General features: G+C 31.9%; 1 protein-coding gene across 1 annotated transcript; it reads right to left on the reverse strand.

Moving 5' to 3' along the window:
* Nucleotides 1-2,223: 2,223 nt before the first annotated feature.
* LOC108489105 (deSI-like protein At4g17486) lies at nt 2,224-5,419 on the reverse strand. Its single transcript, XM_017793389.2, has 5 exons — nt 5,264-5,419; nt 4,653-4,745; nt 4,378-4,475; nt 3,356-3,672; nt 2,224-2,778 (listed from the first exon to the last, which is right to left on the reverse strand). The coding sequence occupies exons 2-5, from the start codon at nt 4,659-4,661 to the stop codon at nt 2,342-2,344; spliced, it is 861 nt and encodes a 286-aa protein (XP_017648878.1). The 5' UTR covers nt 4,662-4,745; nt 5,264-5,419; the 3' UTR covers nt 2,224-2,341.
* Between the last annotated feature and the right edge of the window lie 18,728 nt (nt 5,420-24,147).

A 24,147-nucleotide genomic window follows, 5' to 3' on the forward strand; every position in this document is an offset into this window, starting at 1 on the left:
TTGATCATTGTTTTATGATGTTACGTTTAAATTGGATGATGTGGATTTTAGTGGGTCCCTGATATGTCGAGGGTGAACTTAATTTTTTGACTCACACAGATCAATCCAAAAAGTATCATGTTTATCGTAATTAAAAAGTAGTTAATATTTTGGTGTGTTTAGTATGATAATTAAAAAATACAGATCAACAAGGAAATAGGGTTATTGAAGATTGAAAGCCAAGCAAAGAAAAGCTATGCCCCTCTCTTCTGTTGAACCATCCTACGGTCTATTGTTTACATTTTCTATATTCTGCTGATTGGTAATTAATAGGCAGTGACTACCATAAAGAATTTTAATTGATCATACTGGTTGATAAGAAGACTGTAATTTGTATTTTTTATAGCATAAATTGTAATTACGTAATTATATAATATAAATTAAAAAATTAATTATTATAAAATATGTATTCATAATACTTGGAAAAATTCTTTTCTAACAAGTAATTTGTCTAATAAAGTATTTAACATTACGATTATTAATAAAGTTAATACTATGCAATTTATTTTTATTACTTAGCATTTTTGGTTGAGCTATACTCTTTCTAACATTAAACATATACTCCTTTGACATTATTGTTTGGTCATTTGTCAATTATCAATAATAAATAATAAATCCTATGCAATTTAGTTAAAATTAATATAAATAATTTATAATAAATCCTACGTAATTTGGCTAAATATTTAGTATATCAAAATGTATTGAAAATTGTTTTTCAATACTTTTAAATTATTTAAACTAAACTAGTAAAATAAAAATAATTATATTTAAAAAATGAAGTTTATGTTCTAAATTAAAATATTATTGTTGTTGTATAAAATAATTTCTTAAATTTAAAGGATACTAAAATTACACATTAACTTTGATACAATTTGTAATATTAAGCATCAACTTCAAATTTAATTTGGTGCATTTGTATACATCAAACTTTAATTTTAGTTTAATTTTCACATTTCACTAACTGTTATATTTGAGATATAATTTTCCATTAAATCATGTGTAAATTGCTTACATGAGATTTTATTAGGTTAAAAATAAACAAAAAAATTAAATTATTTTTATCTAGATTAAAAAATATTTCTTGGGAAAAATCTTAATAAATTTATTAGGTGAAAATTATGCCATATAGATAATGGGATTCGTGAAATATGAAAATTAAACCAAAATTAAAATTACTATATAAGATTGCAAATTGTATTAAAGTTCATGTATAAGTATAATATTTATCCCTAAATTTAATCATGTATTTGTTTAGAAAACTATAAGATGATTGGATTTGAATTTAATTTATTAAAATTACTGACATTATAATAATTACCCAAACATATCATTATATGTTATTATAACTAAATCTAATCACTAAATGACTTACCAATTCTTACTATAAAATTAAAATTATCTATTCTTATCCATACTATTAATGAAAAAGTTGAATAAGTTAATTCCACGAGTTAACTTCAAACAAATATGGAAAAACTAATAAAGATACGTGATATTATATAAATTTAGGAAATTTTAATTTATTTATTTCAAGAACTTATAACTATTTCAATTAAGAAAAGAGTCCACTACAAATGACTTCGTTAAAATAACTTTATCTGGAAACTTTACAATCTTTTATTTTATTAATTACATTTTTATGTTATAAATATTTTTAAATATTATTTTGTTTCAATTTTCAGCTAGTGTACAGTATCGTTATTTTCCTAATTAATCTCTATTATTTAGTAACTTCTCATCAATTAAAAATCTAACCTTTTTTAAGATTTCTTTAAAATATATAGTTCTAAATATAAATATATATTTAAAATTTTAAAATTATTTGTCTAACAAAATTTTTTTCCTAATGTAACGTTACATTTAATGTAAAAGTTCCAATAAATTAAAATATTCTAGTATTTATTTTTGTAATTCTTTTGTACTTACCTTGGTAATTTGTTTATGTATTGTTTACATTTTAACAACACAATTCTTATTTATAAAATGTTTGATTTATTCCATTAGACACACAAGTCCAATGGATATCGTTTATATAGCTGGAAACTGGTGCACTACTCAAGAGTAACATGGCGCCCAAGAAAGTCCCAACAAATGTGTTTGTTGTATGCAATACAGTGCAAGCAAACCTTACTGTCTTTGACATCTTCACAATTCCAATGATTTAATTTAGGAAAATTCAAGTCATTTTTCAAAAATAAGTTGAATAGTTATCATAAAATGATTTCATTTTTGTCCAGATCCAGATTCCCAAAGGTAAACGCAGGACTTACAAAAAAAAATCGTTTTTTTCTTTTTCCTGCTTCTAACTTTGTTGCATAGCAACATTCAAGTGTCCATATTTCTGCATCACTTTCCTAGTTGCTAGTGCTGCTGCCTCACTAGCTCGCAATGTTCCACTCGCCATGATTGCGGCAAATTCACGGGTTATCTCCTCTTGGACCTTGGCTCGAGCATCTCCAAGAGGGTCTGCTGCAGCTCCATTGTTTTTTGATTTTTCCTGTGTGCCGGTTGGTTTAGAAGGTGGTATTGTCTTTTCTGATGTCTTGACTTCTTCAGATTTTGGTTGCTCCCCATCTTTCACCTTATTGTCTACCTCTTTTGGCTGACTACTAATGGAGGACCCGTTCACACTGATGGTTGTGGACTGGGATGACTGAGCAGATACAGAAGGCCTGAATTGGGGAACTTGAGGAACAGCACCAGCCCTCAAAGTTGTCTCCAGGTTCTGTATCATGGGCACTGTATAAACAAACTTGCCATATTAGCACCACATATTAAATAAAGTTTCATAACTCAAGGAGGATGAAAAGACAAATTTCATACAATCCTACGCATACTCCATAACCTGAAAAGTAGCTCCTAAAACTTTGAACTAACCAGCAATGTTCATTGACGAGGCACAACAGTTAACAAGTCTGGTTCCAGAAACCATTCAATTAGACCATGAAAGAAAAGGAAGCATCTGTTTTTGCAGAAAACAAAAACCGTGGTTGGGAGGTCCAGGTATATTTACTATGCCTCTTGTGAGGAGGAAAAGACCAAAAAGAAAATGGATCACATTCATCATGGAATACAATTTTATCCATCAACTATCAAGCATGTTAGTTTAGCAATTTTCGGGCAAGATGAGAAGTTTCATTCAAGGAAATAAAAATTCACAATACTGGATGGAAGGTACTAGTAAGCCAATTCCAATTAGGAAAAATACTAACCACTATAATCTACTATGATTAACATGAAAAAGGTTAAGATGTCCCTACAGGATATCTGCCTCGGGGCTTCATCAAACAGATACAATGAATGAAGTAAAACTTACTTAAAAGTGCGCCCATCGGACTGCTCATAACTTCATTAGGTAGCTGCAAAATATAGTCTGGAATGTTGGAACCAACTAAAAATTGGGCAACCTCATTACTGAAGTTGTTGCAATTGTGGGTGAGCAAACTATAGGTCTCAGCAGTGTAGCGGGGACTAATCTCCTGCAAATACATCTCAAACACATCCTTAGGCACATGGGTGACTCCTAAATCAATCACTCTAATTGGTGTCCCATATGGTGTCGTCCCAGCAGGAGAATGTTGGATTCCTCCGCCAAAATAGTATTCATTGCCATAAGCCACAACTCCAGTGTGCCTATCAAGCAAACAAAATTTAATAAACCCAAGTAAGAAAATGTGCATCAAGCAATGCAACTGTAAACCCCATTCAATTTCCAAGTCTGCAATGGGAAATAGAAGACTTCATGTCACAAAGATAAGTAAAATAACTTCAACTGAAAAAGAGCAAAAGAGTATATACAAACCATCGAAACATAAGTTTCAAGCCTGGCTTAAGTTAAGAAAATAAGGTGAGAAAAACAAAAGAAAAAATGCTAACATTCACTAACAAGGCCCAACATATCTGATATTGAAATGAAGATGCAACAGGTCACAAGCTAAAATCAGATAAAGTTGACAAACTGCCGGACTCAACAATTTAAAACTGGTAAAATAAAATAAAAAAACTACCTACAAACTCTCACGAATAATGAAAGGAATTTTTAGTCAAAGTTCGATAAATAGTATGAAAAATAGGCTCTTCCTATACAAGGAATTAGTTTATTAATTTAAGTTGTTTGCTAGTTTATAATATATGCTTCTAAACTTTACCAGCAGATGGAGGCTCTATTTGTTTATTCACTGACTCCATCAAATTTGGAGTTCTTTTTATTTATTTAACAATATTAAAGTGAGCTTATGCGTGGTTGTGTATTTACAGTACACAGTTCATTGAAACAATCTGTAGCTTTTGTGAAAAAAGACATGACAAATTTCTTTCCCCTTCAAATTAAATGCTTACCATATTCCCTCAATAGGCTTCCCTAATAAGGTCATGGAAAGCTGCCGAGCAAGTCCTTGGCTCAAGTCATACACATTCAAGATAACTTTTTGACCCTCCTGTCACCGGTTCGAAGTCACTATTAGTCCACAGATATTGATAAAACATTTACCAAGCCAAATAAAATCCTCAAAAAGCGTACTGTAAAACTAGGTGCTAAAAGGCAAAGAAAATATAACAGAGCAAAGGAAAGAATCAAACATAAGTCGAAATAAATGGGGAGGAGAATTTGATACCTCAGCCATCCCTGCAGTTCAATGTGATAGCTCTTGGTAGAAAAGAGAAGAAAAAGAATTATTGCACCCTCGAACAGAACTGAGGAAGATGACCTGTCCAAACAGACCAGTGAGACAAATTTACAAGCAAAGAACTGTTTATATCATCCAATGAAAAACAAATATATGACTTTGCTTCTCAAGGCTTTCCGTAGATCAAATAATTTTCAAGTGCCATTTTAACAAAGATCTCAATACATTCATTCATGTCATGCAAAGGCAAATATCCCGTATTTTTCTACGAAAAATTCAAAATTTTAGACCTAAAATAGCTACTTACCCAGATAATCACACATCTTAAATTAAAAGCCCTAGAATTTCACTCGAGATAATTCAAATGGATTTATATTTCACAATCACTCCAGAATTCCCTCATTGCAGATCAGGAAATCGACATTTACTGCACATTGCAAACACAGGATCTAAAATACCACAATATCGAATCGAACGAACCCAAACAAATAAATATATAGTCAAATTCCTCAATTTCAAACCGAAAACACATCTAACTGGTAAATAAGTGTTTGAAATTTCAAAATAGTTTGGGAAGGAAACAGTACGGAGAAGCGTACCTGAGAGGAAAGAGCGGAATCACGGTAAGTTATGTTCTTTTCCCTTTCGGCCCGTTGCGCGAGACTGGGAACCGAACGTGAGAGCTTTTTTTTATAGTTGGGCGGTCGGGTCTGGATTCTCAATAACGATCTCGGATTTCGGGTTTGCGGTCTTCTATCACCTTCTAGAAATTACTAACCACTCAATTTTCTACACGTATTTAATTACTGTTTAGAGACGGTAACGGTTGGTCATACGTGGCAAAGAAAACCCGCTGTGGCCAGCGAACTTGTATTTGGCTTTACTTTCCAAAAATTCCAAGTTGCGTTTTTTGAAAATATAATATGGCAATAGTAATAAAATTAAATGGTTTTTGTTCTGATCTGACGCAAAGTCACCGTCACGATTCCAAATTTAGGATTTTTAGTTACAACAAATTTAACGGAATTTTAAAGAATGAAAAACCGGAAAAGCCATTTTTTAAAATAAAAAGTAGAACCAAGATGTGAGATAACAATCCTTTTGTAGTTAATATTATATGAATAAACTTATTAATTTTATGGAGAGATAACCAATTTTAAAAATATATATAAATATATAAACAACTAAAATTTTATAATTTTTAAAATAGATATAAAATTACTAAAAACACGCCTAAAATGAATCGGATAAATAATTATTCAAATCTATTTGAATTTGAAAAATTCCTGCCCAAATTCATTATTGGTGTAAACTTTTACTAAATTTATATATTTTAAATTTTAAATTTTTATATTTTAATTTCAAAATAATAATATATAAACAAACTAATATTTATATCCAAATTAAAAATATTTAAACTTCATAAAAAATATATCTCATATAAATCTGGATAAATAGTTGTTTAGATTCAAATGTAATGGACAGCTTATTTGTTCGTGTTCTTTCTTGATGTAAAAAATTATATTTTTATTAATTTATATATGTTAGAGTTGTCTGACCCAAATTTTAAGAGATTGCTTGCAAGTCAAAGTTAAACAAAAATATATTTTCCTTTTAGAAAATTTAATATTTATTAGTATAATATATTTAACATTTATTAGCATAGTTTATTTTACTTACAAATTTAGCCTATAAATAGGCTCTTTTACAACCTTAGAATATACACACATTAGACATTAGAACTAATAACACATTTAGAAAATTTTGTGTTTACGTTTTGAGGGTTCTTTGTTTTCGGGTTTTCGAGGTTTAGTTTTTTTATCTCCATCTTTTATACTCTTCGTTCTTTTGCCATTATAGTAAAATTATCTTTGCCCGTGGTTTTTTATCCTCTTTGGAGGAGTTTTTTCACGTTAAATTTATGTGTTCAATTTCTCAATTTATTCCGCTATTTTTCTTGTTCGTTACTTAATCGGGTCGATCCTAACAAGTGGTATCAGAGCTAGTTCAATTTTTTTTATAGATCAGCCCATTCAGAGATGGCAGCAACAAGGTTTGAAATTGAGAAGTTCGATGGTGAGACAAATTTCAATCTATGGCAAGTTCGGATGATGGCAATTCTAGTTCCAACAAGCTTGAAAAAGGTTGTTACTGGGAAAAAGACTGAGAATCTAAATCAAACAGAATGGGAAGAGCTTGATGAAAAGGCCTTGTCTGCAATCCAGTTGTGCCTCGAGAATACGGTATTGCAGGAGGTATTGATGGAGAAGACCTCATTTGCATTGTGGAAAAGGTTAGAAACTCTTTATGCGACTAAGTCTCTAGCTAACCGTTTAGTGTTGAAACAACGTCTATTTACGTTTCGCATAAACGAATGTGAGGTTATTAGAGATCATATCAGTCAATTCATTACTCTTTTAAATGATTTAAAGAACGTTGAGGTTCATATTGACGATGAAGGTCAGGCTATGCTATTATTGTGCTCTTTACCCCCTTCATACAAGTCTTTCAAGAAAACTCTGATTTATGGTAGAGGCAAACTCTCGTTCGAATATTTGAAGGGTCATTTGTTAAGTAGAGACAAACTCGACAATGAGTTTGATTTGGATAGCAAGGCAGATAGGCAAGCTTCCGTTTTGGTAGCATCAAAGAAACGAGACAAAATGTGTCGCTATTGTAAAAAGTTAGGTCACGTCGAAGCAGATTATTATAAACTATGAAATAAAAGAGCTGTTGAGAGTAACGAGGAAGATGTAGCTGGTGCTAATTTGGCCGATGAAGGTGGTGATGATTTCTTGTTACTGTCAACGAGTGATAACTTCAAGCTTACGTCCAAGTGGATCCTAGATTCAGGATGTTCTTTCCATATGTGTCCCAATAGAGAATAGTTCTCCACATACAGTTCGGTTGAATCCAGTAAGGTAATTGGTATTGGTACTATTAAAATTAGGATACACGATAGGACGATTAGGACACTCTCAGATGTCAGGTATGTACCTGATTTATGAAAGAATCTCATCTCTTTGAGTATTTTAGACTTGAAAGGATGCAGAATCAATATCAAGTCGAGTGATATTAAAGTATCTCGTGGAGCTCTCGTTTTGTTAAAAGGTAAAAGAACCGGCAGCCTTTATATTCTAGAAGGTTCTATAGTGACCGGTGAAATCGGACGTCCCTCATCCGTTACGGAGTCGAAGTCAACTAGTTTGGAGCGGAGGCAACTTGGTCATAGGAGGGAAAAAAGTATGACCTGTAACGACCCAAAATTTTAGTGATATCGGAATAGTGATTTGAGATCACTAAATCCGACATGTGAGTTTAGATATTAGTAAGTAAAAGTTAAGTGTGGTTTTAGAAATAATTTTGAATTAGTGAAATTATGAATTAAAAGAAATTTGTAGATTAAAAGAGATAAAAACGAGGTATCGAGAACTCAAATTCATGAACTGAGCCATAAATATTTTTAGAAATATTTATGGAGTGTTAGTAAGTTAGTATTAAAGTTTCGTTAAGAAATTTTAAGGTTTTGGTAGTCGATTGGGTAAAAAGAACTAAATTGAATTAAGTGCAAAATTGTGAAATGTGATTAAATAGCTCTAGTAATAATTAAAGGAAGACTAAATAGGAAATTAAACACCTATTGTTGGGCTGGACGTATGAGTGTGCAGGAAAAATAACAATCAAGTGTGAACAATGGGCAAAATTGGAAATAGGGTAAAAATTAAATTGTAAAATATGATATATTAGGTAAAATCTAGAGTTTTCTTCATTTTTCTTCATCCTCTCCAGAAAAAACACCATTGAAGGGTTCTTTTAAGTTGGTCTCTCATATTTTTACTACATGTAAGCTCAATTCTTGATTATTTCTTGTAAATTTTGTGTTTCCGAGACTTTTACAACTAGGTCCACTTGTTTAATTCATTAGTTTTTGAATTCATGGGTAATTTTGAAAGTTTCCATGAATAAGTTCTGAAATTTTATGATTATTTATCATGGAATTAAGGTTTTAATTTCATTATATGATGATTTTATGAAGAGATTTGCATAGAAATTTATTTTAGGACCTAATTGTGAAAATTGTTGAAATTAGGGTTTTGTGTTGAAGCTTGGAATATCAAAGACTGCGAAGTAGTTTGTAGAGTTTAGATAAAATGATATTTGAAAAGAATTAGTTTAATTTATGAATGAATTGAGCAGGGACCAAATTGTAAAAATTGAAAAGTTTGGGGTAATTATGTAATTTTGTAAATTAAGGGCATAAATTGTGAAATAGAATGGAATTGAAATATATGCTAATGAAGGAATGATTTTATAATTATAGATCAAGAAAATGAAGTGAATAGTAGAAAGGAGAAAATTCAAGAATAACACCTGAATTTCTACGACTTTTGCAAATTGTAAGTTCATATGGCAAAAATTTCAATGTTTGATATGAAAATCTTATGATTGTTAAAGTATTTTATTGTAGATGTAAACTATCAAATTGTATTAAATAATAAATCATGTATGACTAAAAGAACAAATTAGTTGAAACAATGGTTTTGAGTGCTTTCATTTTATAACCATAATGAATTGACGGAAAAGATGTGATATGTACTTTCGTATAAAACCATATCTGGTATATGACATTGATATGATATGTGATCCGTATAAGACCATGGAAGGGCTATGGTTTCGGTGTGTGATATGTGACAATGAGAAAGTCCATAGTTTACTATGGCAATATGATAATGAAGCACTCAATTCTATTATTGTTCCCTAATTTGACAATGGAAATAAATAAGAAATGGGCCCAAAAGAATTAAGTTCGTGAATTGCATCATGAAAATTATTCAAATGAGTTTATTAATGAAGTTGTGATTTGCAGGATGAAATAATTTAACTAATACATATATAATTGTGTACAGTGTTCGGTAAGATTTGTGTTATTATGCCTATGAGCTTACTAAGCTTCTATAAGCTTACTTGTGTATGTGATTTGTTTTGTAGATTGACTTATATACATACGGAGGATCGGATCTACATCAAGGGTCACACTATCCAGATTTACTCCGGTAGATTTTGTTAATCAACTTTTTGGTTTATATGGCATGTATAGGAGTTGATTAGATAATGTAATTGTGTGAATGACTAAGTATGCAAAGCATATTGAATGTGATGTTTTATGTTTGAAAATGAAATATACATGTTTTGGTTTGAAATAAATGATTAGATGGATTCTATTAGTGTATAGTTGTGCTTAAGTACAGGAAATGGATAAATGAATGTTATTTGATCAACATTTTATAAGTCAATGTTTTGGGCATGATCTAGGTGTGTTTGATATGTGAAAACAGCTTAAAAATGGTGAAAAATGAGGTTTTCACACGGCCAAGTCACATGGGCGTGTGCCCAGGCCGTGTGGAAAAGTTAGAATCTGTCCATGGGCAGGCCACACGGGCATGTTCCAGGCCACACAGGCGTGTCCCAGGCCACATGGGCATGTGCCCCTATCTTCAAGGAAAAATTTCTAAAGTTGTCAGTTTAGTTCCGAATCACTTTTAAAATATATATTGGGCCCCGTAGGCCCATATTAAGGACTTTAAGATGAAATTTGATAAGAATTTATTTAGAATATAAAGCTTATGACTCGGTTTTGTATAAATGTTAGTATATAAGTCCGATAATACCTCGTAGCCCTATTCCGGTGATGGCTTGGGGTTAGGGGGTGTTACATGACCATTTCATTGAAGAGAGATTCTCTTTTGGATGTAGTTTTTGAAAAGTTAGGGCGCTGTATTCGTGAAAATCAGACCCGGGTAAGTTTTGATTTGGTAGTGCACAAGTCGAAGGCTAGAAGTCTTCCAGCTTCTAAGCATAGATTCGACTCAGTTAATTCCCTGCATAATTCAAGATAGGCCCGTGGCGAGCTTTGACAAAGATGGCATTGACAGAATTCGTGTCAAGGTGGAGATTGTTAGAGTTGTGCGACCCAAATTCTAAGAGATTGCTGCAAGTCAAGTTAAACAAAAATATATTTTCTTTCTAGAAGATTTAGCATTTATTAGTATAATATATTTAGCATTTATTAGCATAGTTTATTTAACTTGCTAATTTAGCCTATAAGTAGGCTCTTTTACAACCTTAGAATATACACCCATTAGATATTAGAACTCATAACACATTTAGAGAATTTTGTGTTTACGTTTTGAAGGTTCTTTGTTTTCGGGTTTTTAGGGTTTAGTTTTTTATCTCCATCTTTTGTACTCTTCGTTCTTTTGCCATTATAGTAAAATTATCTTTGCTCGTGATTTTTTATCCTCTTTGGAGGAGTTTTTCCACGTTAAATTTGTGTGTTCAATTTCTTAATTTATTCTGCTATTTTTCTTGTTCGTTGCTTAATCAAATTGATCCTAACAATATATTTTTAAATTTTATTTATTTATGTTTGTCACATGACATGTTGAGAGGCTACCACATAGTATCTTTGGACTCGCTATGAATACTGTAACGGCCTAATTTTCAGTTGTGTCGGAAATGGTGATTTGAGATCACTAAATTCGACAAATAAAATTGAACAAGATAGTAATTTAATATTTATGAGTCAAGTAAGAATTTAGAAGAATTTGTGAAATGGTGAAATTAGTGAATTAAAAGAATTTATTAGGTCAAACGGGTCAAAAATGAGGTATCGAGACCTCAAAGTTGAAAATCGAGCTATAAATATTTTTATAAATATTTATGGAGTGTCATTGAGTTAGTATTAAAATTTCGTTAGAAAATTTTAACGCTTGGATGGCTAATTAATTAAAAGGACTAAATTGAAAATAGCGCAAAATTTGTTAAATTGTGAGTAAATAGCTTAAGTATTTAAAAAGATGGATTTAAAGAGCAATTAGACCCAAAGGTTAATGGCTGGACGGTTTGGGTATGAAATAAGCAAGAAAACAATGTGAACAAGGGGCAAAATTGGAAATAGCATAAAAGTTAATAGTTAAATAATGATGTAATTGAAAAATCTAGACATTTCTTCATATTTTCTCAGCTAAAACGTCATAGAAGGTCTGGAGAAAGCTGGTTTTCATATTTTACATCATGTGAGTTTAATTCTTACTTTTCTTGATAATTTTATGTTTTTATGACTTTTACAATTAGGTCCACTTGTAGAATTCATTAGTTTTTGATTTTATGGGTGAAATTGGAAGTTACCCTGGATGGATAAGGGAATTTTATGATGAATTATTAGGAAATTTAAGTTTTAATTTTATATTAAGGTGGTTTTATTAAGTGATTTTGATAGGAAATGATATTTAGGACCTAATTGTGAAAAAGTTGTGAATTGAAGGTTTCTGTTGAAATTAAGAATATAAAAGGTTTTGAAATAGTTTATAATGATAAAATAAAGTGTTAATTGAGAAAAATTAGTTCAATTGATGGGTGAATTGAGAAGGACTAAATTGTGAAAATTGTAAATTTTGGGGTAAAAGTGCAATTTCGAAATTTGAACAGCATAAATTGTGAAGTGAAATAGAATTGAAATGGATGCTAATGAAGGAATGATTTTATAATTATAGATCAAGAAAACGAACTGAATCGTGGAAAGGAGAAAATTCAAGAATAGTCCCTGAATTTCTACGACTTTTACAAATTAGTCCAGGTAAGTTCATATGGCAAAGTTCAATGTTTTGATATGAAAATATTATGATTGTTAAAGTATTTTATTGTTGATGAATACTATCAATTTGCATTAACTAATGAATAATGTGTAACTAAAAGTACAAATTAGTAGGAACAATGGATTTGAGTGCTTCTATTCTGTGACCCTGATGAGTTGACGAAACATATGTGACAAGTGTGCCCGTTTAAGACCATAGCTAGGCTATGGCATCGGTGCAATGTGATAATGTGACTCCATATAAGACCATAGCTGGGCTATGGCATCGGTATAATGTGATAATGTGATTCCGTATAAGACCATGTCTAGGATATGGCTTCGGTATGATATGTGAACCGTGTAAGACCATGGCAAGGCTATGGCTTCGGTGTGTGATGCGTATCAATGTGAAAGTCCATGGTTTACTATGGCAATGTGATAATGAAGCACTCAATTCCCTTATTGTTCCCTAATTTGACAATGAAGTAAATGAGAAATGGGCCTAAGGGAGTTAAATTGTGAGTTGCCATATGGAAATTATTCCAATGAGTTATTAATGAAATTGTGATTTGGAGGATGAAATAGTTAAACTAATAGATATATGATTGTGTACGATATTTGATATGATTTGTGTTTATATGCCTATGAGCTTACTAAGCTTCAATAAGCTTACTTGTGTGTGTTTAATATTTTATGTAGATTGACTTGAAGTGAAGTGGGTAGATCGGATCAACACAACAGGCACGCTATTCAGATCAATTCGGTAGTTTTTGTTTTATGTTTAAAGATTTATATGGCATGTATAGAGTTTGAATGAATTGAAGTAAAGATGTTATAAACTAGTTAACAATATTTGTACTAAAACAGTTTTCGTAAGTAGCAGTAGTTTGACTTTGAAAAATCACTAAAAATAGTAGAAATGGAATTAAATAATTAATAAATTATGGAATCGAATCTTGATGAGTCTATTTTCATATGGAAGAAGCAAAACAGGTATATGAGCTATATTTTATGAGATGTTTAAATTTTGTGAAACAGGGACAGAGCGATTTCTGGATCCCTGTTCTGAATTTGGAAATTCACCATAAATTTTACAAAGATAATTAGAAGTCATACTTTATATGTACAGATTTTTATTGAGTCTAGTTTTATTAGAGACAAACGGCATAGTCATTGAAGCTCTGTACAGAGAGATATCTGATTCGTAATACACAAAGGTCAGAGTAGTCAAACCCTGAAACAGGGTAGATTTTAAATAATAAACTGTACTAATTGGCTTGACCAAAAATTCTAGAAAAAATTGGTAAGTATATATATGAGTATAAATTCAGAGAAAATTTACGGATTTGGATTTGAGTTTTATAACTCGAGATATGAATTATTTAGCAACTATGACACAGTTGGACAGCTTGTCTGAAAAGTATTATATAAATTATCTAAATTTGGTTAAGTGCTCAAATAAGTTTAGTAGTGCATTGTGCTCGACTCCGCAATGGTCTCGGTAAGGGCGTTACATTTATTGGTATCGAGCTTGGTTTAGCGATTCTCGGAATATGTATGATGTGAAAAGTGTCTAGAATTACATGCCATATAAATCTGTGATAGTGTCGTGTATGATCCGATCTAATCCTTGTTTTTATTATAGATTATCTTCGATTTGAAAAGATGTCGATAGACCGAACAAACCGAGCAAGAAGAAGTTAATAGCAGAGTACAAATCTCGAACAAGGAACAAGTAGTGAAGCTCGATTTCATTGATGCGAGAACAAGAACTCAAAATATGATTTATGGATTCATGAATCGGTGGTATAATGAGAATGTGCGAGAAAGAAATCAGACTCGCAACCTCCTCCCCTATCTCAACATCTGTAGTACCCCGGTTGCTCCTTCACCTCCTCCGACAACCTGAATCGCAAACGTTCTCCATTTGAAAAGCTCGAAAACATGGGGTGAAGAATTTCGGGAAGAACAGACGATGACCCCGTTAAAGCTGAATATTGGTTACAAAGTATAATGAGGGTTTTTAAGCAAATGGCGTGCTCACCAGATGATTACTTAATATGTGCCGTGTCATTATTGAAAGAAGAAGCTTATAACGGTGGGAAACAATAGAAGTGTTAAAATTCTACCGAGAAGATCACTTGGGAATTTTTTCAAAATGAATTTAAGAAGAAATATGTCGGTAGAAGATATCTAGATAAGAAGAAAAGAGAATTTCTCGACTTGCGATAGGGAAACAAGTCAGTGGCTGAATATGAAAGAGAATTTGTTTATCTGAGCAAATATGCTCGAGATATAGTACCCACTGAAGAAGAAATGTGTATCAGATTTGAAGAAGGGCTTAATGATGATAGGGGGCATTGAGATATGAGAATTTGTTGTTCTATCAGATCGTGCTCAGAAGCTTGAAGAAGTATATAATAAAAAGATGCAACGAGATAGAAGAAGTAAAGAATCTTTCAAAAGAAGTGCATCTAAGTCATTTTCGGCTTTACCAGTGAAGAAATCTAAAGAGGAAGTCAGTCGAGCCACTTCAGTACCAGAAAGATCAGGAAAAAGTAGGCCAAGACAATCTGATTACAAAGCATCTGACAGACCTGCTGTTAGTGTGGGTAGTGTACAAAATACCCAAAGGCCCAAGTGTCAACATTGTGGAAGAAGTCACCCCGGTGAATGTAGAAGTAAATTAGGGGCTTGTTATAAATGTGGGGCCACTGATCACTTTATTCGTGATTGTCCCCAATTACAAGTAGAAGAAGTGGAACAGAGGGAGAAACCGAAAATTCTTCCTCAAAAAGGAAGACGCTCTGGTCAGAGCAGTGCTACAGGGGCTACTCGTTCGGGTATGAAAGATACTGCTAGCCGATCAGAAGTTAGGGCTCTCGTCGTACTTATGCCATTCGAGCGAGAGAAGAAGCAAGACTCCGGATGTAATTCTTGGTACTTTCTATCTTTATGATGTTCCTGTATGCTTTAATAGACCTCGGTCTACTCATTCATATATTTGCACTATGTTAGTATATGAAAAGAACTTATTTGTTGAGCCTCATCGATTATGATGTACAAGTTACAAATCCGTTAGGTCAAAGTGTGGTAGTTAATTTAATATGTCATAACCGTCCTTTGAAAGTTAAGGTCGTGATTTCCCGTGATTTGATGCTGCTACCCTTTCGGGAATTTGATGTTATCTTGGGCATGGACTGGTTAATGAAACATGACGCAATAGTGAATTGTCGAGAAAAACGAATTAGTTTGAAATGTCAAACAGGAGACATTATTTTGGTTGAGTCTGGAAATTTGGATGACATGGTTAGAATGATTTCCTTTATGTCTGCTCAGAAATTGTTGTGTAAAGGAAATGAGGCTTATTTAGCCTATATTCTTGATACTCGAAGTTCTGAATCAAAGTTAGAGCAACTATCTATTGTAAATGAATTCATGGATGTATTTCCTGAAGAATTACCAGGGTTACCACCCGATAGAGAAGTTGAGTTCGTGATAGATGTGCTTCCGGGAACAGCTCTCATATCGGTGACACCGTATAGAATGGCTCCAGCAGAATTAAGAGAGTTAAAAACGCAGTTGCTAGAGCTGTTAGACAAAGGGTTTATCAGACCGAGTATGTCACCGTGGGGTGTACCTGTCTTATTTGTAAAAAAGAAGAATGGTTTATTGAGGCTGTGCATAGATTACAGGCAGCTGAATAAGGTAACAATTAAAAATAAATATCCTTTGCCTCGTATTGATGATTTATTCGATCACTTAAGGATGCTACAAGAGTTTTCAAAAATAGATCTCGGATCCGGTATTATCGATTAAAGGTAAAGGAATGTGATGTACCGAAAATGACTTTTAGAACTCGGTATGGTCATTATGAGTTCTTGGTTATGCCATTCAGTTTGACAAATGCTCCTGCTGCTTTTATGGATTTAATGAATCGAATTTTCCAGTCTTACCTAGATAGATTTGTGGTTGTGTTTATTGACGATATACTGATCTATTCAAAGACAGAATCCGAGCATGCTCAAAGACTTGAGAATTGTACTACAGATATTAAGGGAAAAACAGTTGTATGCAAAATTTAGTAAATGTGAATTTTGGCTTCATGAAGTGGGATTCTTGGGTCACATTGTGTCAGTTGATGGTATACGGGTAGATCCGAGTAAGGTGTCGTGGTGATTAATTGGAAAACTCCAAAGAATGTTACTAAGTGCGAAGTTTCCTTGGATTAGCTGGTTACTATAGTCGATTTGTGAAAGATTTTTCACCGATTGCTTCACCGATAACTAAATTATTACGAAGAATGTTGAGTTTGTATGGTCCGATGAGTGCCAACAAAGTTTTGATCAATTAAAGAAAATGTTGACAGAGGCTCGTGTTAACTCACCTGAATCGGTGTGCCATATGTAGTATATAGTGATGCGTCTTTGAATGGTTTAGGTTGTGTATTGATGCGATCAGAAAAGTTGTAGCATATGCTTCTCGACAGTTGAAACCACATGAGAGGAACTACCCTACACATGATCTTGAGTTAGTGCCATAGTATTTGCTTTAAAATTTTGGAGACACTACCTATATGGAGAGAAATGTTATGTGTATACTGAGACCATAAAAGTTTGAAATATTTAATGTCGCAGAAAGAGCTGAATTTGAGATGAGGCGATGGTTAGAGCTGTTGAAAGATTACGATCTTATCATTGATTATCATCCGGTAAGGCAAATGTAGTGGCAGATGCACTTAGTCGGAAATCATCATTATTTGCTCTTCGGGCGTTAAATGCTCATTTGTCTGTTAATGAAAATGGTTCTATGTTAGTTGAATTAAAGACAAAACCAGATTCTTTCAACGAATTCGGAATTGCAAAATGAAGATCCGAAGTTGGTGTTGAAACGACAAATGGTTCGGGATAATTTGAACTTAGATTACTCTATTGATAATAGTGGTATGTTATACCATCGTAATAGAATTTGTGTCCCGAATAATCTAGAATTGAAGAAGGATATCTTATCAGAGGCTCATAGTAGTATGTACTCGATTCATCCGGGTAGTACGAAGATGTATTGTGATTTGAAAAAAATGTATTGGTGGCCTGGTATGAAACGGGAAATTTGTGAATTTGTGGCAAAATGTTTAATCATCAACAGTAAAAGTTTGAACATCAAGTGCCTCTGTGTTTGTTACAACCCGTAATGATTCCGAATGGAAGTGGGAACATGTGACGATGGATTTTGTATCGGATTGCGGTGACTCAAGAAAAAGGATTCGATTTGGGTGATAGTAGATGATTAACTAAATCGGCGCATTTTATTCCGGTCGTAACAGCATTTTTCACTTGATAAGTTAGCGAATTATATGTGTCAGAAATTGTGAGATTACATGGGGTGCCGACATCAATTATTTCTGATCGAGATTCGAGGTTTACTTCAAGATTTTGGAATAAACTACAGGAAGCTTTAGGTACTAAGTTAAAATTTAGTATGACTTTTCACCCTCGCATGATGGACAATCGAGCGAGTGATTGATTTTGGAAGATATGTTAAGGTGTTGTATACTCGAGTTCAAGTGGTACTGGAAAGGTACTTACCTTTAGCTGAATTTGCTTATAATAACAGTTATCAAGCTAGTATCAAAATGGCACCGTTTGAAGCTCTGTATGGAAGGAAGTGCAGAACCCCGTTGTATTGGTCAGAATTAAGTGAATCGAAATTAGTGGAGTGGATTTAATTCGGAAACTAAAGAGAAAGTTCAGATTATTCGGAAAGTTTGAAAGTCGCTTCCGATCGTCAAAAGTCGTATGCAGATTTGAAAAGAAGAGATATAGAGTTCAATGTGGGTGATCGTGTGTTCTTGAAAGTTTCTCCGTGGAAGAAAGTTTTACGGTTTGGTAGAAAAGGAAAGCTTAGTCCACGATTTATCGGACCATCTGAAATCATTGAGAGGATCGGTCCGGTAGCTTATAGATTGGCCTTGCCTCCGAACTTGAGAAGATCCATAATGTATTTCATGTATCTATGTTGAGACGATATAGATCGGACCCTTCACATGTGATTCCTCATACCGAGATAGAGCTACAATCGATATGACTTATTCGGAGGAACCGGTGAAAGTATTAGCTCGGGAAGTTAAAGAACTACGGAATAAACGAAGTACCGTTAGTAAAAGTGTTATGGCATCGACATGGATTGGAGGAGGCAACCTGGGAAACAGAGGAGTCAATGAGATCACAATATCCAAATTGTTGTGTAACAAATTTCGAGGACGAAATTTTTAAAGGGGAGAGTTATAACTACCTAATTTTTAGTGGTGTCGAAATGGTTATTTGAGATCACTAAATTCGACAAATAAAATTGAACAAGATAGTAATTTAATATTTATGAGTCAAGTAAGAATTTAGAAGAATTTGTGAAATGGTGAAATTAGTGAATTAAAAGAATTTATTAGGTCAAACGGGTCAAAAATGAGGTATCGAGACCTCAAAGTTGAAAATAGAGCTATAAATATTTTTATAAATATTTATGGAGTGTCATTGAGTTAGTATTAAAGTTTCGTTAGAAAATTTTAACGTTTGGATGGCTAATTAATTAAAAAGGACTAAATTGAAAATAGCGCAAAATTTGTTAAATTATGAGTAAATAGCTTAAGTATTTAAAAAGATGGATTTAAAGAGCAATTAGACCCAAAGGTTAATGGCTGGACGGTTTGGGTATGAAATAAGCAAGAAAACAATGTGAACAAGGGGCAAAATTGGAAATAGCATAAAAGTTAATAGTTAAATAATGATGTAATTGAAAAATCTAGACATTTCTTCATATTTTCTCAGATAAAACGCCATAGAAGGTCTGGAGAAAGCTGGTTTTTCATATTTTACATCATGTGAGTTTAATTCTTACTTTTCTTGATAATTTTTATGTTTTTATGACTTTTACAATTAGGTCCACTTGTAGAATTCATTAGTTTTTGATTTTATGGGTGAAATTGGAAGTTACCCTGGATGGATAAGGAATTTTATGATGAATTATTATGAAATTTAAGTTCTAATTTTATATTAAGGTGGTTTTATTAAGTGATTTTGATAGGAAATGATATTTAGGACCTAATTGTGAAAAAGTTGTGAATTGAAGGTTTCTGTTGAAATTAAGAATATAAAAGGTTTTGAAATAGTTTATAATGATAAAATAAAGTGTTAATTGAGAAAAATTAGTTCAATTGATGGGTGAATTGAGAAGGGACTAAATTGTGAAAATTGTAAATTTTGGGGTAAAAGTGCAATTTCGAAATTTGAACAGCATAAATTGTGAAGTGAAATAGAATTGAAATGGATGCTAATGAAGGAATGATTTTATAATTATAGATCAAGAAAACGAATCGAATCGTGGAAAGGAGAAAATTCAAGAATAGTCCACAATTTCTCGACTTTTACAAATTAGTCCAGGTAAGTTCATATGGCAAAGTTCAATGTTTTGATATGAAAATATTATGATTGTTAAAGTATTTTATTGTTGATGAATACTATCAATTTGCATTAACTAATGAATAATGTGTAACTAAAAGTACAAATTAGTAGGAACAATGGATTTGAGTGCTTCTATTCTCGTGACCACGACGAGTTGATTGAAACATATGTGACAAGTGTGCCCGTTTAAGACCATAGCTGGGCTATGGCATCGGTGCAATGTGATAATGTGACTCAGATAAGACCATAGTCGGGCTATGGCATCGGATAATGTGATAATGTGATTCCGTATAAGACCATGTCAGGATATGGCTTTGGTAGGATATGTGAACCGTGTAAGACCATGGCAAGGCTATGGCTTCGTGTGTGATGCGATCAATGTGAAAGTCCATGGTTTACTATGGCAATGTGATAATGAAGCACTCAATTCCCTTATTGTTCCCTAATTTGACAATGAAGTAAATGAGAAATGGGCCTAAGGGAGTTAAATTGTGAGTTGCCATATGGAAATTATTCCAATGAGTTATTAATGAAATTGTGATTTGGAGGATGAAATAGTTAAACTAATAGATATATGATTGTGTACGATATTTGATATGATTTGTGTTTATATGCCTATGAGCTTACTAAGCTTCAATAAGCTTACTTGTGTGTGTTTAATATTTTATGTAGATTGACTTGAAGTGAAGTGGGTAGATCGGATCAACACAACAGGGCACACTATTCAGATCAATTCGTAGTTTTGTTTTATGTTTAAAGATTTATATGGCATGTATAGAGTTTGAATGAATTGAAGTAAAGATGTTATAAACTAGTTAACAATATTTGTACGAAAACAGTTTTCGGTAAGTAGCAGTAGTTTGACTTTGAAAAATCACTAAAAATAATAGAAATGGAATTAAATAATGAATAAATTATGGAATCGAATCTTGAGGAGTCTATTTTCATATGGAAGAAGCAAAACAGGTATATGAGCTATATTTTATGAGATGTTTAAATTTTTGTGAAACAGGGCCAGAGCGATTTCTGGATCCCCTGTTCTGAATTTGGAAATTCACCATAAATTTTACAAAGATAATTAGAAGTCATACTTTATATGTACAGATTCTTTATTGAGTCTAGTTTTATTAGAGACAAACGGCATAGTCATTGAAGCTCTGTACAGAGAGATATCTGATTCGTAATACACAAAGGTCAGAGTAGTCAAACCCTGAAACAGGGGAGATTTTAAATAATAAACTGTACTAATTGGCTAGACCAAAAATTCTAGAAAAAAATTGGTAAGTATATATATGAGTATAAATGCAGAGAAAATTTACGGATTTGGATTTCGAGTTTTATAACTCGAGATATGAATTATTTAGCAACTATGACACAGTTGGACAGCTTGTCTGAAAAGTATTATATAAATTATCTAAATTTGGTTAAGTGCTTAAATAAGTTTAGTAGTGCCTTGTGCTCGACTCCGGCAACGGTCTCGGGTAAGGGGCGTTACAAATACCATGTTTGCACCAACTAATGGTGTTGGTGTAAAGGTACCAACCTGGATGACGAAATATAAGTTCAAATATCAATTAGGTCAAATAAAAGCACCAACAAGGTAATTTTAGACAAGCTCAGGGGCAAAACCTATACTATTATTTAAACCTTTAACTGAGTTGGTGTGACGAGTCAATGAGCACCAACTTGGCCAGAGGAATTACAGAAATGTTATTTTATAATTAAAATAAGTTATATTGCTATACTATTATTGAAAACCTTTGACTGAGTTGGTGTGACGAGTTAACCGGGTACCAACTTGATTAAGAACATTACGAAAATATACTTCCCTAATTAAAATAAGTTATATTATTCTAGAATTTTTTACTTTTTTTATGTTTCATTATTTATTTTATGTCATTTTAAACTAATATTTGTGTTTTAAATGCGTCACTTTCACACGCATACATAATAACATTTCTTATTGATAATGTTGTTGATTGAGTTGGTGCTACAAGTTAATTTGACACTAACTCAAGATTGATAACAACACCGTGATAAAAATTATAGTGCATTAGTATTCTTAATATGATATATTTACGTGTTTAAATTTTATTTTTCTTGTAATTTAATTTATTTTTCCATTTTAATATGTATAATTTTAATATGTTATGATTAATTAGTTTCAAACTATATATTTTATTATTTATTTTTCATTTTTAAACTAACTTCGTGTTTTAAATATGTAGTTTCCACATACATACGAGTGTGATAAAATATATAGTATATATTAATCTTATTTCAAATTATTAAATACTAAATTTTATTTTATGAAACTAAAAGGCATAAAAACTTATTTGGCCCTCAAACTTTACAAAAAAAATAATTTTAGCAATCTACCTTTTTAGCCATTAAACATGCGTTTTTATCAAATCACCTCAAAATAGATAGAAAAATTAATATTTTTAACTTTGTTGATGTGACATACACGTGGATGACACATTAACATTTAATTAATTTTTAAAATTTAAATTTTTTAAAATCATTAAATTTATTAAAATATATAAGAAAAATATTATTTTAAATTTTTAAAATTAATTAATTGTTGACATGTCAATCACGGTGGTAAAGTTAATAGATGTTAATTGTTTTATTCATTTTGGGATGATTTAACAAAAACATAAATTTAAGTGCCAAAAAATTAAGCAAAAAACTAAAATAATTTTTTATAAAATTAGAGGACCAAATAAATCATCACACCAAACTAAAATTTCAATGATGGTGACACTATCTAAACTATTAAAATTTCAATTAACGGTGCACTCATGTTACACATTCATAATGTTTTTTAAGTACATTTAAATGTTAAATATAAGTATTATATTCTTATATTAGTTTGAATACTTGATGTAGGGATTAGTTCCATATTAGTTATTTTTAAAATTTAAAAATAATTGTAACATTTCATAAAGAATACGATTAAAGAATTAAAATATTACATATATAATTTTAAAATATTGATAATTAATATTAAAATGATAATTTAAATTACGTGTTGATTGAGAAAAAAATGGAATTATGATTTTTGTGAACTCCTTCCTTAAATTTCATTGTCTAAGCAATTATGATTCTCTGATCTAACTTTTCTTTACGACATTTAACATGAAAATATTGATTGATATTGTACTATAAAACTTAAACAAATAGTGGGGTCGCATTAATTTAATATAAAAGACAAAAGAGTATTTACTTATTACAAAAATAGCCACATCATATAATTTTTAAAATTTTTATACCTTGTAATATAATATTATTATTAATGTATGTTTTTTTAATATTTGATATATTAATAGAATTAATATTTGATGGTATAATTTTATACACTATAACTAGATGATGATATATCATTAAAAATAAATTTAATAAATTTAGTTTTAAATTTTTTTACTTGACATGCATATAGTACTAAAAAATTATTAAATAATAAAATAATTTTGACCCTTGATTATCTAAGAAAACAAAAACTTTTCTCTCATCTCACAACCCACACCACATATCATAAACCACTTCAAATGCCCAATATCGGCATTGAACCGCTTCGATTTGAAGCAATCTAACCTTGCTAGCTATGATTGAATCTTCTAGCCTCTCCCGTTGTTGTATTGATGGAGCACAATTGACTTAAAGAGTGGACTATATCTCTTCTTCCACTAGTCCTTGAATCACCACTGGGCCGTCCTCCACCCACCAAATATCACGTTTTCGACGGAACCCCTCTTTGGCCAACAGGTGAGCGACTTGATGCCCCATCTCTTGATATGCTGAAATTTACATCTCTAAAAAAAAAGTATAATCTGTTTTTCTTCCCATATGTGGTTATTAATTTTAAAGTGATCAATGCATATCGCTCGAAGCTTCGTTATAACCACCAAAAAGTCCCCCTCAACCTCCATTGCTCAAAATCCTAACTCTTGAGCGAATGTGAGAGCCTAGGTACCAACCAATGCCTCCGCCGCCAACGCATTTGGTACATATCTATTCCAAGGAAGTTGCTCTCGTTATCAAACCAATGTTATTTCTAACGATAATCCTCATACTCGCTACCTCCAACTCCTTGTAGAAATTTGCATAAAAATTTACTCGGACAAAAGATTCCGAAAGAGACCACCACACTACCATCTCTTTTACCGCTCATTCAACTCTTTCCCCTTAAAATTTTTAATAATGCATTGTAATCTCATTTACTAATATTGTATGAAATATAAATTCATATTTTGTCATTTTTAGCATTTTATTTTAATTATTTTCCATACGTGGCAAAAAATCCCACAAACCCTCAAAATTTACATTTTAATGCCATTCGTTAAACATCAAATAACTTGCTCCTTACTTAAGTCCACATCATTCTCCTAACAAG

This window comes from Gossypium arboreum, chromosome 11 (genome assembly GCF_025698485.1).
Source record: "Gossypium arboreum isolate Shixiya-1 chromosome 11, ASM2569848v2, whole genome shotgun sequence".
NCBI classification, from domain to species: Eukaryota; Viridiplantae; Streptophyta; class Magnoliopsida; order Malvales; family Malvaceae; genus Gossypium; species Gossypium arboreum.